This window comes from Schistosoma mansoni, chromosome 1, assembly GCF_000237925.1.
Source record: "Schistosoma mansoni strain Puerto Rico chromosome 1, complete genome".
Lineage (NCBI taxonomy): Eukaryota > Metazoa > Platyhelminthes > Trematoda > Strigeidida > Schistosomatidae > Schistosoma > Schistosoma mansoni.
Genome location: NC_031495.1, coordinates 35,726,151 through 35,741,367, shown reverse-complemented (window position 1 = coordinate 35,741,367; position 15,217 = coordinate 35,726,151). Strand labels below are relative to the sequence as shown.

Here is a 15,217-nt window from a genome sequence, read left to right as displayed (position 1 = left end):
CTTAAAACAGACTCGCGAAGTCTGTCGTCGGGATTTGCTGGAAGAACGCTAACTTCTGCGCCAGTGTCGACGAGGTAGCGAACTTTCGTAGTCACATCCGTGACATATAAGAGGCGGCTGTGTTCGCCGGCTACGGTTGCCGTTAACGCGTGCCGGCTGGGAAGTTTCCCGAACTGTTTTTCGTGTCACTCGATTTTGGGGTCGGATAATTGCAAGGTTTCCTGCAGTTTCTGGAAAACTTACCGTACTGGTTATGATACCAGCACCAGTCGGGATTGTCTGTCTCTCGTGGTCGAGAGCCAGATCGCTTACGTGAGGCACTTCTACGCGGGGTTTTTGACCGACTACGGTCATTGCGAACTCTAAGATATCGTGTAAGCGTGTGACATAGTTCGGCCATGTCAGTCGAGGTCGATTGGGGTTTTTCTTTGATAGTAAAAACCTCGGCTTTAGAAAATTTGGTGATTTCCAAGATTCGATCGGCAGATGCAGCTAGTTCATCTATGGCATTGTTTTGAAATGAAACAAGCACTGCCTGCACCTGTTGAGGGAGTTTAGACAAGAAAAGTTGTCGAAATAGGCCATCATCGAAAGTTCGTTGGCCGATGACTTCTCTCATTCTAAGCAACATGTCCGTCGCAGAACCATGTTGTAAGTCGATATTGTTAAGGAGTTGGTCTAACCGTTGTCGATCAGTTAGGTCTCCTCGTTTTAAAATCGATAGCTTAAGCGATTCGTAAGGTTCGGAAACATCACTAGTAAACATACTAGGTGTTACGTACCTGTTAAACTCGCGCGGTAACGCCTTAACTACCGCGAGGAAACGTGTGCGCGAGTCCGTGATTCCGTGCATGCAAAAATCGGCTTCTGCATAGCAGAACCAGGACTCGATATTGTCGGGCCAAAATGGCGTTAACTGAATCGAAATAGGGGGAATAGACTTTAACTTAAAAACCTTGGGTGAGTGTTCCGTCATATTAATATAGATAACGAAAAATGTCTAAGTAAAATATATCCGAGAAAAAAAATTCGCGAAAAAAGGTATATCACAATATATATAATTCAAATAAAGAATAACAATGAATAATAATATTCCAAAATGGAACAGACTCACAGTATATTGACTTGGTGTACCAGATCACGTCGGTCTCACCAATGATGATGCAACGGATATTCTAGTTTTACAACTGGATACCAGTAGCACCTTCTATGTTTGATCGTTCCCAGTCAGATAGAAATCAGAAGTCAGACGAGAAGAGGCAGGAAAGATATATTTGATTCGTTACCAATATATCGAGGACCTTTTCTATGAGCTGGCTAATGAAACGTAGGAGCTGTGTCCCACGCCGACTCGAAACGTGATCTGGTGCGGATGCATGACCGAAAGCCTTCAGCTAAACAAGTCCACTTAAACAACGTGGTCAGCATCCAATGTCGAACACTTAATGAGCTATTGATTTTGGGGAATTATTTACAGCTACAAGCTAACAGTGTTTTGAAGCAAAGTAAATGACTAATTACTCATTTTATGGACCAATTTGTTTAGCATGCTTCGAAAATTGAATAGCATTCCCTACAAAATAATCACATAACCCAATAGTCCTAATGGTTTGCAAAAAACTTGCTCAGTGACGTTCTGAGCAAAAAAGAAAAACTTTAAGCAGATGATTTGACTCTTTTCCCCTCTAGTCTTGTATTGTCAGCTCAACTTTCCAGGTAGTCTTATTTCATACATTCAATTAGATCGGTTTGTCTTGCATTTATATTATAACGTTCATTGTTATTACAGCAGTCAAGTTGTTCTGGGTCTTTTCTCTCAAGAATTCGTCGGTGTTGGGAAGCCAAACAAAAAATAAACTAATAAGCGCTTTTTAATTTGAGGATCCTAGCTCCTGTTAGTAAATAAAGTGTTGAATAAAAAAATCAGACTGAGTTCGACAGCAATTTACCCAGCTGCTTTTTGCGAAATAGGCTGTAGTTACTCCGGAAACTTAAAATTAAAATTGATAACCAATAACAATTACCAGAAAACTCTTTGTGACGCGGGTACAGTATGTCGATGATTATTCATGGAAATTACTTCTTTTATAAACACTATCAAACCAACTGCTTTACAACCACTTGTTTAAATGCTCATAAACATGTGCGTAGCTATGAAGTTTCCTGCCTGCTAAGCCTACATATGTAGGCACATAATCTGAACCGTATCAATTTCCAGCATTATATAGTTTAGTATCAACGGTGTATAATTTCACTTTGCTTAATTAAAAAACCATCTAATAACCAAATCTTTATATTTGTCAATAGACTATTAGATATACATTCAGTAAGTATGAACACTGGGCATTTACTTTCTTCTGGCTTGTATATTACTAATTAAAGTTAACTGCACATAAACTAGACCCTACTACATTACTGGCTAATTGATGCAGCAGAAGTAATGGACACGTTATTAAATAAATGTTGGTTGGTAAGGAAACAGAACTACTTGGTCATTTCTATTTTTAGTGAGGTGATTTTTAATGTTAAATATTCTAATTTTTCTCATTTTAACTTCGCAAACATCTAGGTTGTATGATCTTAAAAGAAGAGAATTAGATCAACGTGCATGTGAACTTCAAAAAGCTGAGGAAGAATGTCGACGAGCAATAAATGTAGCCATGCAGAGATATAACAAGTTATTAAAAGAAGAAAGCGATCAAAAAGCTCTTCTTAAAGCCAAACAAACAGAAGATGACAATATGACAGAGATATGCAATGCAATATATGGTGATTTTCTGAGCGAGAATCCCGCTCAAGCAATATCTGCCTTTGGAATTAATCGAATAATTCCTGAACGTTACAAAGGAATGACACTTGAACAGATAAAAGATATTCGTAAATATCAAGAAGAGCAAATAAAAGAAAAACAGGTATCAGACCGGTTAGCAATAATGTTGAGTTTAAAGCATTCCAAATTCAACCGACATTCGTATCACTTTTCTGACACATCATTTTTGGAAGTTTTCTGGTTATAAGCTTCAAGAATGCGCGTTTGCGCAACTCAAGCTAATGACAAAGTGGCTAAATATATAATGCTTTATGTTATGCTTCTAATAATCGAATTATTATTATTCGTTAAAATAAAAGGAAATAGAGGTTGTCTTAATCAAAATCAAAACGAAACGGCATAAAATTTAAGCAATATACCTGATAACGTCTCATTCATTTTTCACTCAAAATCATTTCAACAAAGTCAAGTATATTTTAGTCTTCCAACTTACAAATACCCTGTTGATATTAACTATCTGTCACTGTAAATTTAAATAAAATAAAAGATTAGAATCATCAAATTGTTTATCCTTAAAAATCATTCTCCAGGATAGAAGTCAGGTAATACATCAGGTTACCATGGTTGCCAACGAAAAATTTAGTTGTTCAATTATCCTCCTGATAAGCACAGGAGATTAATGTTGCTGAAAATGTTTTAATATAGTAAGTTTTTAGGTTTGTCAGTCAGTCAATTTGAACAATGACCATATCGAGATAGAAATAAGAAAGCCTTGTAGATTCTTGTATTTACTATTCAATTACTTGCTACTTTAAATTTATTACATTTGTTATGGATTCGCAGTCGAGTTTTTACATGAAACATCACCGTTTCCTCAAAGTTATAGGTTTACAAACAGGTAGTTGGCATACAGTACCCAAGAAATTAGACTTACGTCCAATAAAAATTTCTTATATTCACTTATTTGTTTACTGAAGCGTCAGTTAGCAAGAGAAAAGCAAGGGGATGAAGAATGGGATAATCAAATATTAAAATCAGCTAGACTAGGCTTGTTGATAGAAAGAGAAATTGAACGCTCCACACGTGAAATAAATCGAAAAGTGGCTGAAAAAAATCTTCAACTAGCTCAGGAACAGAAATCTTTTCAAGATTACTTGAACAAAGAAGTAAGTTGTTAAGTCGTTTTTAAATGCACATAGGATTATCTTGCCTTCAATTAAGAGTTATAAAACATTGATAATGAGATTATTTTTATCTGTGGTTGCCTAAGTGACTATCAAAATGATTTGCTTTTGTTTTGATTATTAGCATATTAATTAGTTAAAAAAACTTCTGCTGACCAAAACACAAAAGGCACCTATCAGTGAAATGACTGACTCCCAGTCTGAGCCATACCATGAAATATAGACTTCTTTTTTGAGTCTCAAAAAGTGATCCTGCTCTCTGATTAAAGGCTTTGTGTTACGTGGTTGAAATGTTATTTTACTAGTACATCTTTTATCCATCTAAAAAATTGGTACCAAGTATTCATGAGGCTAATATGTTTGGATGATAATCCTCAATTGTCTCATTTTATCATGATTAGTGAAAAAATAACAAAAACGATGAATAAGCTTGAAAACTTTTCACTAAGTCCCGTTCCTCAGATTAGCCTCATTTTTAAAAAAAGTTTATAAAGTGTTGAAATTTATTTCTGAAAGAATATGAACAGTAGAAGGATTTCTATACAGAGATATTTTTGGTTACTCATAGATCATTCCTAATACAAAATAAAATTTTTTTTAACGATAACTCGAGTGTTTTATGGATACTCGCTTAGTTTTAAAATAAAGATCGTTTTATAACATACAATTATTGAAGTTGCCTATATAGATCATTTAATATCAACTCCATAATGTAAAATTATATAGATAAAGTCATAGGTTTGACTTTCCATAAAAATCATAGGAATCTATCACTGAAAAGTTTCAAACAAAATAAAATTATTGTTCATTACCCCCCAGTTTTCTGTGATGGTTAATTATCTTTTCATAATATATGCTTTAATATTCATGATGTAATTACTATCAAATTTGTTTTAACCAAAGTATTCATTATTTTTTTAGCTGTATACTAACCAACCAACTGGCCAATATTTCACCCAATTCAATACTACATCACGTTAAAAAAGAAAGATATACTACTACTATCAATAAATATATGTTATATTCCATATTGATTAAAGCTTTAGAACAAAATTTTTAAAAAAACACAAAAACTATTCAACTTTCAAATTATTATTTTTAAAAAGTTCAAGATTAGTCAATTTACTTTACTCTTTACAAACAATAACACTGATAGTCATTAATAAAATGTGTAATACCTTGACAACAATATATATCAGTTATATAAAAAGGTTTAGGTATAAGAGTTACTAGGAGTTATTATTATTATAATTATTATTAAATAAATAAATTAATTTGTTCAAAATTCAACATAATAATATAAGCATCTATTTCTTGAAATATTTGATTTTCTTTTTTGTTTCAATATCTTCTTCACTTTTAGTTCATTCGTTTGTTTTGTTAAGTCATGACAATGGTTTTTTTACAGTGATTAATATAATCCTAATCTTTGACATGAAAACTAAGTTGAGAGCTTTCTGACGATGGCTTCCAAATCATTTAATAATCAAATCAAAAATGGAAAACATCACACGTCTGAGCTGAGTAACTTAATGGAAAATGTTATAACGTGTGAGAGAGTGATGCCCTGTTTAGTATATGAACGCCCAATTAGAGAAGAGTGAATTATCGATCGGAGCAATGATACATAAAATTGTATGAGCAGTCTTGAGTGCTACTCGGTCCTGCTTTCTGCCTAGCCCAGCCAGTTAAGTCCAGAACACCAATAACAGCCTCGGCAATACGATTCATTATTCACAAAACATACTGTGTTTATGTACCAACCAAATAGACCACATCGTACCAAAAAATAGAAAATAACATTTGTACTGTAATTGGCCAAATGTGGCTGTATATAGGGGGAAGGTAATCGATAGACTGATGATAACTCAAGAATCGTATAATAATAAGTCAAAGGTCAAAATGAAGCTAATGATACAACAATTATACAATAGGAAATATACATATTACATTGGTCCATAAATAGTCCTCAAAAGTTATCATTCATAATTCACCAGGTGATATAACAGAAAACGTGTTGTTATTTAAACTGCAAGGTGTACTGGGTTCGAGTCTGTATGAACATTAACACTAGGATGAAGATATATCGGCCTAAAGAAATAGGAAGAAAAGCGTCACATCGAATAACTGCTATTAACTGTTAATTAAGAATGTGATTAAATGAAGAAACTGGATGGGTTTACTAGGGAGGGATTTCTGGCAACAAACCCTACCAGTTGAAGTCTTTGACATCAACAATGAAAAAATAAAAACTATCACAAATATAAGTGAAAGATACCATAGACGTTTTATATGAAACTCAATTTCACCAAAGCAATACCCCCATCATGTAATTTATTCATGCGCAAATTCAACTGTACTAGAAGACAATCTGATTGTGAAAGGGTATAGGCTAAAGCTAAACCACTCGTGGATTTCAAACGATTATTTGTTAAATTCAATGATTTAATTTGACACTTTACAGTTAATAATTTACTCAATGCACATATACCACGATAACCAATAGCATTATGAGATAAATCTAAACATTCCAGTGTTGGATGATTTTGTAAATGAGTTGCTAATAAACGACATTGTTCCAAACTAACATGGCTACTGAATAATCAAATTTTTTTTAAAAATTCAGTTATAAGAGGTTTGAAGGGGTAAATTACGAAAAGATATTTATAGTTTACATCTCAGACTGTAAAGTCGTTTTGTACTTGTATGTGCATCCTCGAAATACTCGTCTTTGATCCTAACGAGAATTCCGAATAGTGCTCATTTAAGATACCATCTAGGAATGAACCCAGGGTTTGCCTCAGGTATTAAGGCAGGCAGGAAAACTTCAAAGTAATTAATTGAATTACATTCAGTCACTCTACAGTATTGCATGACCATCATTAACTGTTACCAGAGCGGTAGAATTCATCGAAAAGTCAGCGTAGTATTCATTGCCTCTTTGTTTTGAACAGTTATCTGGGAAATGTAAATGTATGAATATGATTTTCTTCACACTGAACCCATCAATAATCATATGTTCGCTAATGAATTGGCGTTGACTGACTTTTTAGGATCTTAGAGAGGTTATAGCATCTATTTCTTGAAATATTTGATTTTCTTTTTTGTTTTAATATCTTCTACACTTTTAGTTCATTCGTTTGTTTTGTTAAGTCATTACAATTTTTTTACGGTTTGTTTATCACTAAGCGTTTTGACTATATGTGAAGTAGATTTTAAATGATAAATATTCATCTGGCATTGAGATAAACCTTACACAATCTTTTTTTTAGGGGGGCGGTAATTCTTGACTTTCCAGATTATTCATGTTATTGTTAAGAATGGCAGTTACGTTTCTGGACCAACATATGTTTACACTGATATTTGATCTAGCTCGTAGAGGTGTAAGGTTGTTTATAATTTTACACTTAAAAGCGTTTAAGTAACCCAATTTGAAATATCTGTTTTCTGTGAAAAAGATTTTCTATCATTCAACTAATTGAAAGCTGAAATTAAATTATACGTTATCAGTTTTTTACAGAATATTGTTATTATCTTTCTCAGACATGAAGCCAAAAACTATTGTATATATAACTTCAGTGAATGAATGCATCGTATAATTAAATACAATGAGAACGTAAACCGATTGTCTATGAAGTTATAGTCACTTCACATACATTTTCTTAAATTACTGGACTAGTTGTGTGTTTCTATAATTCAACTTTGATAGCCGCCGTTCCACTTTCTTTGCAGCATTGACAATTATTCTCGACCGGATCATTTCCGTCTCTTTAATTCATACCCTTTCGTTGAGTAACTAAATGTTTAAATTAATCATCCACTATCTCTTAAGATCAGTAGAATTAGCGAGTCTTTAATATCATGGCAACCTAATTCGATTTGACCAAGTTAATGTTTTCATTTGAGTACTAGTCACTGTGAATTCTCCTCATTTATTTAGACAGTAAAGTCTGACAACGGTGTTTTCTCTTGAACTCACATTGAATACTGTTGCTTAGCAGATATCAAAATGTTTAATCAGCAAGTTTGAAAGACCATAACTTTAGATTTAAATATTTACAGTATGTAACCTTCTAATCAAATACATATGTGATCTGTGTTAGTAGTCAGCTATGACGAATTCCTTACCAAAAATAGGAAAGAACGGTTAGATGAACAAATTCCTTTTAGTTCATTTCATTAGAAATACTGCGTGATGGAAAATGCATATTCTATTACTGTGCAAAAAGTATGTATTTGCAACTGTACAACTTCAAGAATGGATTAATTACTGTTAAATATCCTTTATTAACATCAAAATCGTACAAGAACTCAATAACATCAAACATTCAGATAACAGTAATTCCTAGTCTTTAATCATGGAAGAATTCAAAATGACAATAACTAATTCCTTGATATCTTAATAACAACAATTATAGAGTTGGGTGATATTATGGAGGTCCACATCGACTAAAAATATACTATTATGAAGTAAAACAATTTGCACAAAACAGGACTACATAACAGGGAAAACTGAATTCGCTTACTTAGATTAAACAAGTATACTGAAAATACAGTGAAAAGAGAACAAAAATGGGATAAGAACGAAGCATGAAATTGTAATGATGTCTAGTGAGTAATACTATTTTAAATTCCAAATTAACGGCTGATATCCCCACTAGGGTCCTGGCACAAGTTTGAAAAGATTTATTAAGACAGAATTTAATACAAAATGTCACGTTTCAACTAAAACTAAATAGTCTTCAGTAACAAATCAAGGATATTTGTAGGGATTTTCACAGATACTGCTTAATCGGGGTTTTCTATGGCCGAATATTTGGCTCTATTGCAAGTTTAACAAGAAACGAACGATATAGAGCCCTTCGATTGCAACTTCAATCATGAATCAACAGAGCCAACTAATACGATAATAATGACGGAGAAACACTGATGCCGTATGAAGCGAAAAAATATGGTAGGTCCTAATCTTTCGAACATTATGTTTAAACTAAATTCAGAATGTCAAAAAGAACAACTAAACTGTAACTGGAGAATTATTACTTCAGAAAATACTTCTCTCTATTACAGTGTGAACGAACCTAAAATTACAACGCGAAATGATTGAATGATTTATGTTGATTTACTCTACAACAGAGTAAATTTTCTATTAAGATTACTCCAAGCAACAAAGTATTTCTAATGTAATTAAATGAACATTAAAAGCAGAATCTTATAAGTCCGAATTCTCGCCATTAGCTAGTGAGAAAAATTTTATCTACGGTAAATAGTATTATCAAGGAAGCTACTGATGAGTTATTACTGGATTGCGGTTCTTTATTTAGATTAATCAGTTTTTCGGAACCTAGTTTTTCATCGTTTGAAGTACAGACCACACTACTATTTAATTCAGTGACAAAAGTAGGCATGATCCATTCCTATCAGTAGATAATTAAGGACTAATAAGTTCGTACAGATATTAAATATTTGAGATTTTCAATGCACTTCTTATTTTATTTGATACTGTGCAGAACATTTTAGTAAACTTTAATCAATTGATCACAATGACTTTCTATTTAAAATAAACGAAAAAAATCGTGTAAAGTTGTAAAAAGCATCTATCCATCAGTTACTTCATATTGTAGGAATTATTTCACAGGCAAATCAGATATGAGTGAGCATGTTGAAACAACCATAATGTCAAGAAAAAATTCTCCTCACGTCACCGCTATTGTTGGGCAGAACAGTCTATTAAAATATAAAAAAATTACAAGAATCGTAATATGAGCTGGTTTTTTTAGAAGCCAACGTTAATCTCTGTTCGGTCGTTAAGTGATTGGTTTTGTACTACTAACAAAGTAACAGTAGTTTGTGTTTTATTAACTTATTTATCTACCTACAGTACCTTAAGTAATCTCATGCGATTACGGAATCAATTCTACATCTAAATAGTTTTCCCATCATTCATCGTTTAATACTTCATTAAATCTCGTTTAAACCAACCTTTCTTTTCCCAAACACATAATATCATAAATTCCAGTTAATCCCTGACATATCTTCCAGAACCATGCACATGATATCTGGTGTATACGTTGTAATTTCATCCACATTCGGTCACCTGAGAAACTCACTGACGCTTTAGGAGTACTTTCAGATGGGTAAATAGGGGGAAGAGACTTCGCTTTAGAAATCTGTAAATTCATTATCTTTTTTATTTTCTATAATAATAAAGTACTTACAGAAATGTCTCGGCTTACGGTTGCAGTCCTGAAAATACATGGCAGATTCCACATCTTCTAGAGCTTGTCCATCTAGTGTGACTATGTTTGTAATCTTTGTGTTGCATTTGAGGATCATGCTTTTGCCTTGTGTATGTTGAGAACCACTGAAGAAGAGGCTTCTGCCATATCAACTGGTTTCACTATTCTTGTTATTGTGTACTGGATAAAACAGCTATGTCATCTGCCAAGTCCGAATTGTCTAGTTCCATCCAGGCTGTTCAATGTATTTCGGGATTCCAACAAACGTGTAAGCCTATATAATCTGGTTGACCATCAGAAGAAATAGAGAGAATGAAATGAGGCAGTCTTGTCTGACACCGATCTTCACTTGCAATGCATTTGTGAGCTGTCATCCATGCACGACATTGCAGTATAATTCATCCAATGAATTGTATAGGATGTTGATGATCTCCTCAGTTTCTTCGGTTAGATGCTGTAATGCCTGGAACATGTTGTTGAGAGTTATGCTGAATTCGGTGAGTTTGTCAGAATCTCGAAGGAAGAGTTTTTTGAACTTTTATAACACTGTTTCTCCAGTAGTGCAGAGCTCCTTTAACTTCAATTTCATCTTGGCGAAAACCAGGTGGTGGTCTGAATTTATATATTCCCCTATCTTTGTTCTCACGTCTTCCATGAATATTCTAAACGTTATACTGATGCGAATGTGATCGATCTGTTCTGTGTAGTGTTATACACTGAGACCAATGTAGCTTGTGTATGTGATTATGAAAGAATATAGTGCCACCGATAATCATTTTGTTGAAAAAACATAGATCATCAAATCTATCACCATTCTCGTTCCATTCTCACAGTCAGTTCATGTTGTCCGATGATATCCACATACCCGATGTTGTCCATTCGACCTTGGTGTTTAGCTCTCCCATCACGATAGTCAGGTCGTTCACTGGATACTTCTCTATGATTGGTTGCAGCCTCTCGTCAGACTGACCCTTATCGTCTTTACTGCCCGCATTGTTGGATGCATAAGATTGGACAACATTGATGGTGATTCCCTCGTTCTATGTTTTGAAGTACGATTTGCTGATTCTGGATCCATGAGACTCCCATCCTGTAATTGCTTTTTGTGTTTGTCTGTACAGTATCATCGCAACTCCTTGTGTGTGGTAAGCATTTTCGTTTTTATGACCAGAGTACGACAGTGCCTCTCCTGAATGCAATTTTTTGTGTCCAGCTTTGGTCTAATGAGTTTCACTTATTTGTGGAAACATCATTCTGTATCTCATAATTTTCGCAGCTAATTTAATGATCCTCTTGGTCTCCCTTTATTATGTGGACATCTCATGTACGCATGTTAACTGTTGTTCACATTGTTAGAAGATGCATCATCCTCGTGACTTGCGCAGAATTTTGGCTTTAGCCATTAGGCGCCACAATTTTTCTGAATGCACATCCTTCAACTTCGTGGGGAAAGTAAAAATGTTCAAATTATTTATTCAGATTAGTGTAGTTTAGCAAGGTTGGTTTCTATGGATGCGGTTGCTTAACTTATGTCCAACCCTTTTCTTTTATGTCTATAGGTACATCAGTTACATTAGAAGAGCTACAGTCGGAGTTCCTGGAGTAATAAAGTTTCAGGAAATTCTAACCACACTGATCGGGTTTCGTTTTTTACAGAGAAATGTCTTCATAAATCATTCAATATTCTTAGTCTGATGTGCTTGAAGTTAACTTATGTCTAACTTTTGAGGTTATCAATATTTGAAGGGGTTTTGTGGATATTATAGTAATTTTTGTAGTTGAGATCATGAATCAATTGAAGCTAGATCACCATGGAAAACCTGGAAGCAGTGAACAGCCGTTTTTTCTTTTTGTGGGACTCCTCAGCAGTGCGCACCCTTTCTGATATTAATCAACATATGCTCACTAGTGACTGGCTTCAAGAGGAATTTCTTGGAGTTCTGGTAAGAAGCAGTGACCAGTGGAAACAACCAGGTCTGTTGTGAGATAGCAACTCACTGAAGACATTGGTGGATGTGTCGCTCAATTTCGTGGATCGGTTGAAGTTATAAATATTTGTTAATCATTCATAAATTCATAGAATCAGAACTAGATTTATTCTTCTCAATGAGTTTATCATCGTATTCACCGACTGTTAACCACATTAGAAATGTTAGTTGCCCAAGAAAACGTTTTACTTAAGTCTTCATGTATATTACAGATCTTATCTGCTAATTTCCTGGTTTATATATTTCTAATTAAAATGACCTTAAATCGGTGAATTAAATCAATTTTCATGATGATTTTAATCTCCAAACTATATCAGTTATATAAATGTTTATACATAGAAACGGAATAACTTAGAAAAAATCCATTCTACTTGTTTTTTTAGGGTGTGTTCAATATTCAATTGGAATGTGAAAAGAACAATAGATATAAAAAAGATGTATCTATTGGGTAATAAATAATAACAATAGTCTTTTGTTAATGTATTAAGTTCAATTTTACAGGGACAAAAACTGGTTGTATTTTAACAAAAGAATCTTAATTCAATTGAAATGTGAATATACGTATAAAAATGAACTTAATCCTTTTGAAAGTAACCTCTGATAACATCAAGAGGCAAACTTTTGATTTGAAATGGCCGTTGATTATGAACAATGATAATTCCCATATTTAAGAAGAACTAGAGAAAAATCTTTACACCCATTAAATTCTAATTTCTGAGAGAAAATATATATTACTTATAAATATGTCTATTAACTGATTTGCTGGCTTATAAAATGTTTTGTTCAGAGGTTTTTCATTCGTACGTTTATTATCTGAATGCTATAGATTATAATCATAAATTATCTGTAGTAAATGAGAACACGACCGGGGACAATCGAATGTATTTAAGTACAAATTACAGACTATCTCACTAAATTCTGTTAACCATACAGCAAACAGGTAATTTGCAAAATAACAACCCATTGTCTCAGTCTTCACTGTTCCTTCTGTAAATATCAGTTCATCTTCTCTAATTTCATTGTTCATGCATTTTCCTATCAATTGCGCTTCATTTCAGTTCTTTCCTTATCGGTCTTCTGCCAAAATACATTCTATGTCTAACCATCACCATATACTACTTATATAGATATAAGTAGACCACACCACACCATCATTTCTGAATCTGGTTCAATTTATTTATCACCATTTATTTAAGTTTTCTAATTTGATTATATCAGTAAGAAGCAAATATGGAACTCAGTGATTTATTTATTGTATCGGTTAATACAATTACATCTATTAACATTGTCAATAGCAAATATGTAATTATTTAACAATTAAGTTACATCAACTGTTGCCTAGTTCAGTATACTTAAATTTTATACAGCCAAATTCCTCAATAAATTTAAATAGAGCAAGGTTCATAGAATAAAATGAATTCATTATATTTCATGGTTTCTTATTAGCTACATACTTACAACCTACAATTATAATTACTCATATAAGTATAATTATTAATAAATGTTTAGCATACTTTAGTTAGTGAGCGATTAATTATTTAGTTGAGCGATTATCCAATCACTTATTAATTTCATTACCTTCACATAACCTCTGAATTAATATATTCCAACATATTGATAAACATTGATCTTAACTATAAGCAAAGATGGATAGTGACTAGCAGTGGAATCCAGTTTGACTCTCACTTCGTCCTATTTGGGACTCGTCAGCTGGATGTACCTGCATCTCAGAGTCGATGTTCACTCTGGGAACCGAACCCAAAACCTTTCGCTTCAAACGCCATCAGGTTATCCACTCAGCTACTGAGTCCTGATAGCCACTTGCTTGTGCGATGGGGTGAAGTTTTTTAATTCACTTAGTATTGTTTGTTTGAATCTTCCCATTGATGTTTAGGACTGTAACTGGTCAGTCTCTTATTGTGAATTAAGACAATATCGAGGCAATATGCACAGTATGCACATATGCCAATTAGAGACTGACCAGTTGCAGTCCTAAGCATCAATGGGAAGATTCAAACAAACAATACTAAATTGATCTTAACTATGTTTATTCATACACTTTGTATCCCTATTCTTATGATTATTATGATCTTGGTTATGTTTCGAACATTTATTTAAACTTCACTAACTGAAATATACTAAAAATTTGTTAATAATTATATTTAGATAGATAACTGTAGTTTTAGGTCTTATGCAACTGATGAGAAACCGTGAAATAGAATGAATTTCTTTTATTCCGCAAACCTTGTTATTTTTGTTTTGTTTATAATCAAATTTGCCTACTGACCAAATAAGTAAATCAAACATAACTCTGTACCGTTTTTACACAATTTCTGTAACAATAGTTGAACCTGTTACGAATTTATTCATTAATGTTAATAAACACTCATCTACAGCCTTCCATTCTTCCTTACATCGATCTGTCTCATTCCCTAGTTCAGTTATATAGGAGTAGGTAATTAGTTATATCATCATGATATAACACGTAGCTATATCAGTATTTCATCAACCTATAACAAGTTTTTAGTCATGATATCAAGTATATAAAAAGTGTTAGCTGAAGAATGTTCAATGTATATTAAGGACATGAAGGAAACTATGGTGAAGATGTTTGGATACATAAAAAGAATCACACAAAAAGATTAGTTTATATTATAAAGATGAATCTTTCAATCATCAATATTAATTGAACTTTAACATCTGATCAATTTTATCTGTCGGTCTTTTGTTATGGTTGAACAAATAATCTATCTTCTTATCTACCTTATTTTTCTTACAGTACTTTGATTATGTGGCACTTCATATAACATATTCATACAAGTGATTAACCTTAAGGTTTGTGTATATGTGAGATCTATCTTCGAGAGATATACAATTCTAGTTTTATTAATCATGAAAAAGTGTCCTCAAGCATACAACTGTATCTAAGATCATTATTCTTAAGAAAGCTATTCTGTTCATAAAAATCAGGCATATAAACTGGATGTTTCAACTGTTGAGTCTAGGGTAATTTCGATAAGTAGAATTACCTGTATAACT

At 33.1% G+C, this 15,217-nt stretch overlaps 2 protein-coding genes across 2 annotated transcripts; one reads left to right on the top strand and one right to left on the bottom strand.

The window, feature by feature from the left end:
- Positions 1-2,522: 2,522 nt before the first annotated feature.
- Positions 2,523-5,271, top strand: Smp_196540 (putative ribc1; the record flags this gene model as incomplete). The annotated part of the gene is made up of 3 exons (XM_018794233.1): positions 2,523-2,912; positions 3,748-3,936; positions 4,876-5,271. The coding sequence occupies 3 exons, from the start codon at positions 2,523-2,525 to the stop codon at positions 4,933-4,935; spliced, it is 639 nt and encodes a 212-aa protein (XP_018648666.1). The 3' UTR covers positions 4,936-5,271.
- A 971-nt stretch (positions 5,272-6,242) lies between these two features.
- Positions 6,243-10,133, bottom strand: Smp_060560 (hypothetical protein; the record flags this gene model as incomplete). The annotated part of the gene is made up of 2 exons (XM_018794232.1): positions 6,243-6,549; positions 9,934-10,133. The coding sequence occupies 2 exons, from the start codon at positions 10,131-10,133 to the stop codon at positions 6,243-6,245; spliced, it is 507 nt and encodes a 168-aa protein (XP_018648665.1).
- Between the last annotated feature and the right edge of the window lie 5,084 nt (positions 10,134-15,217).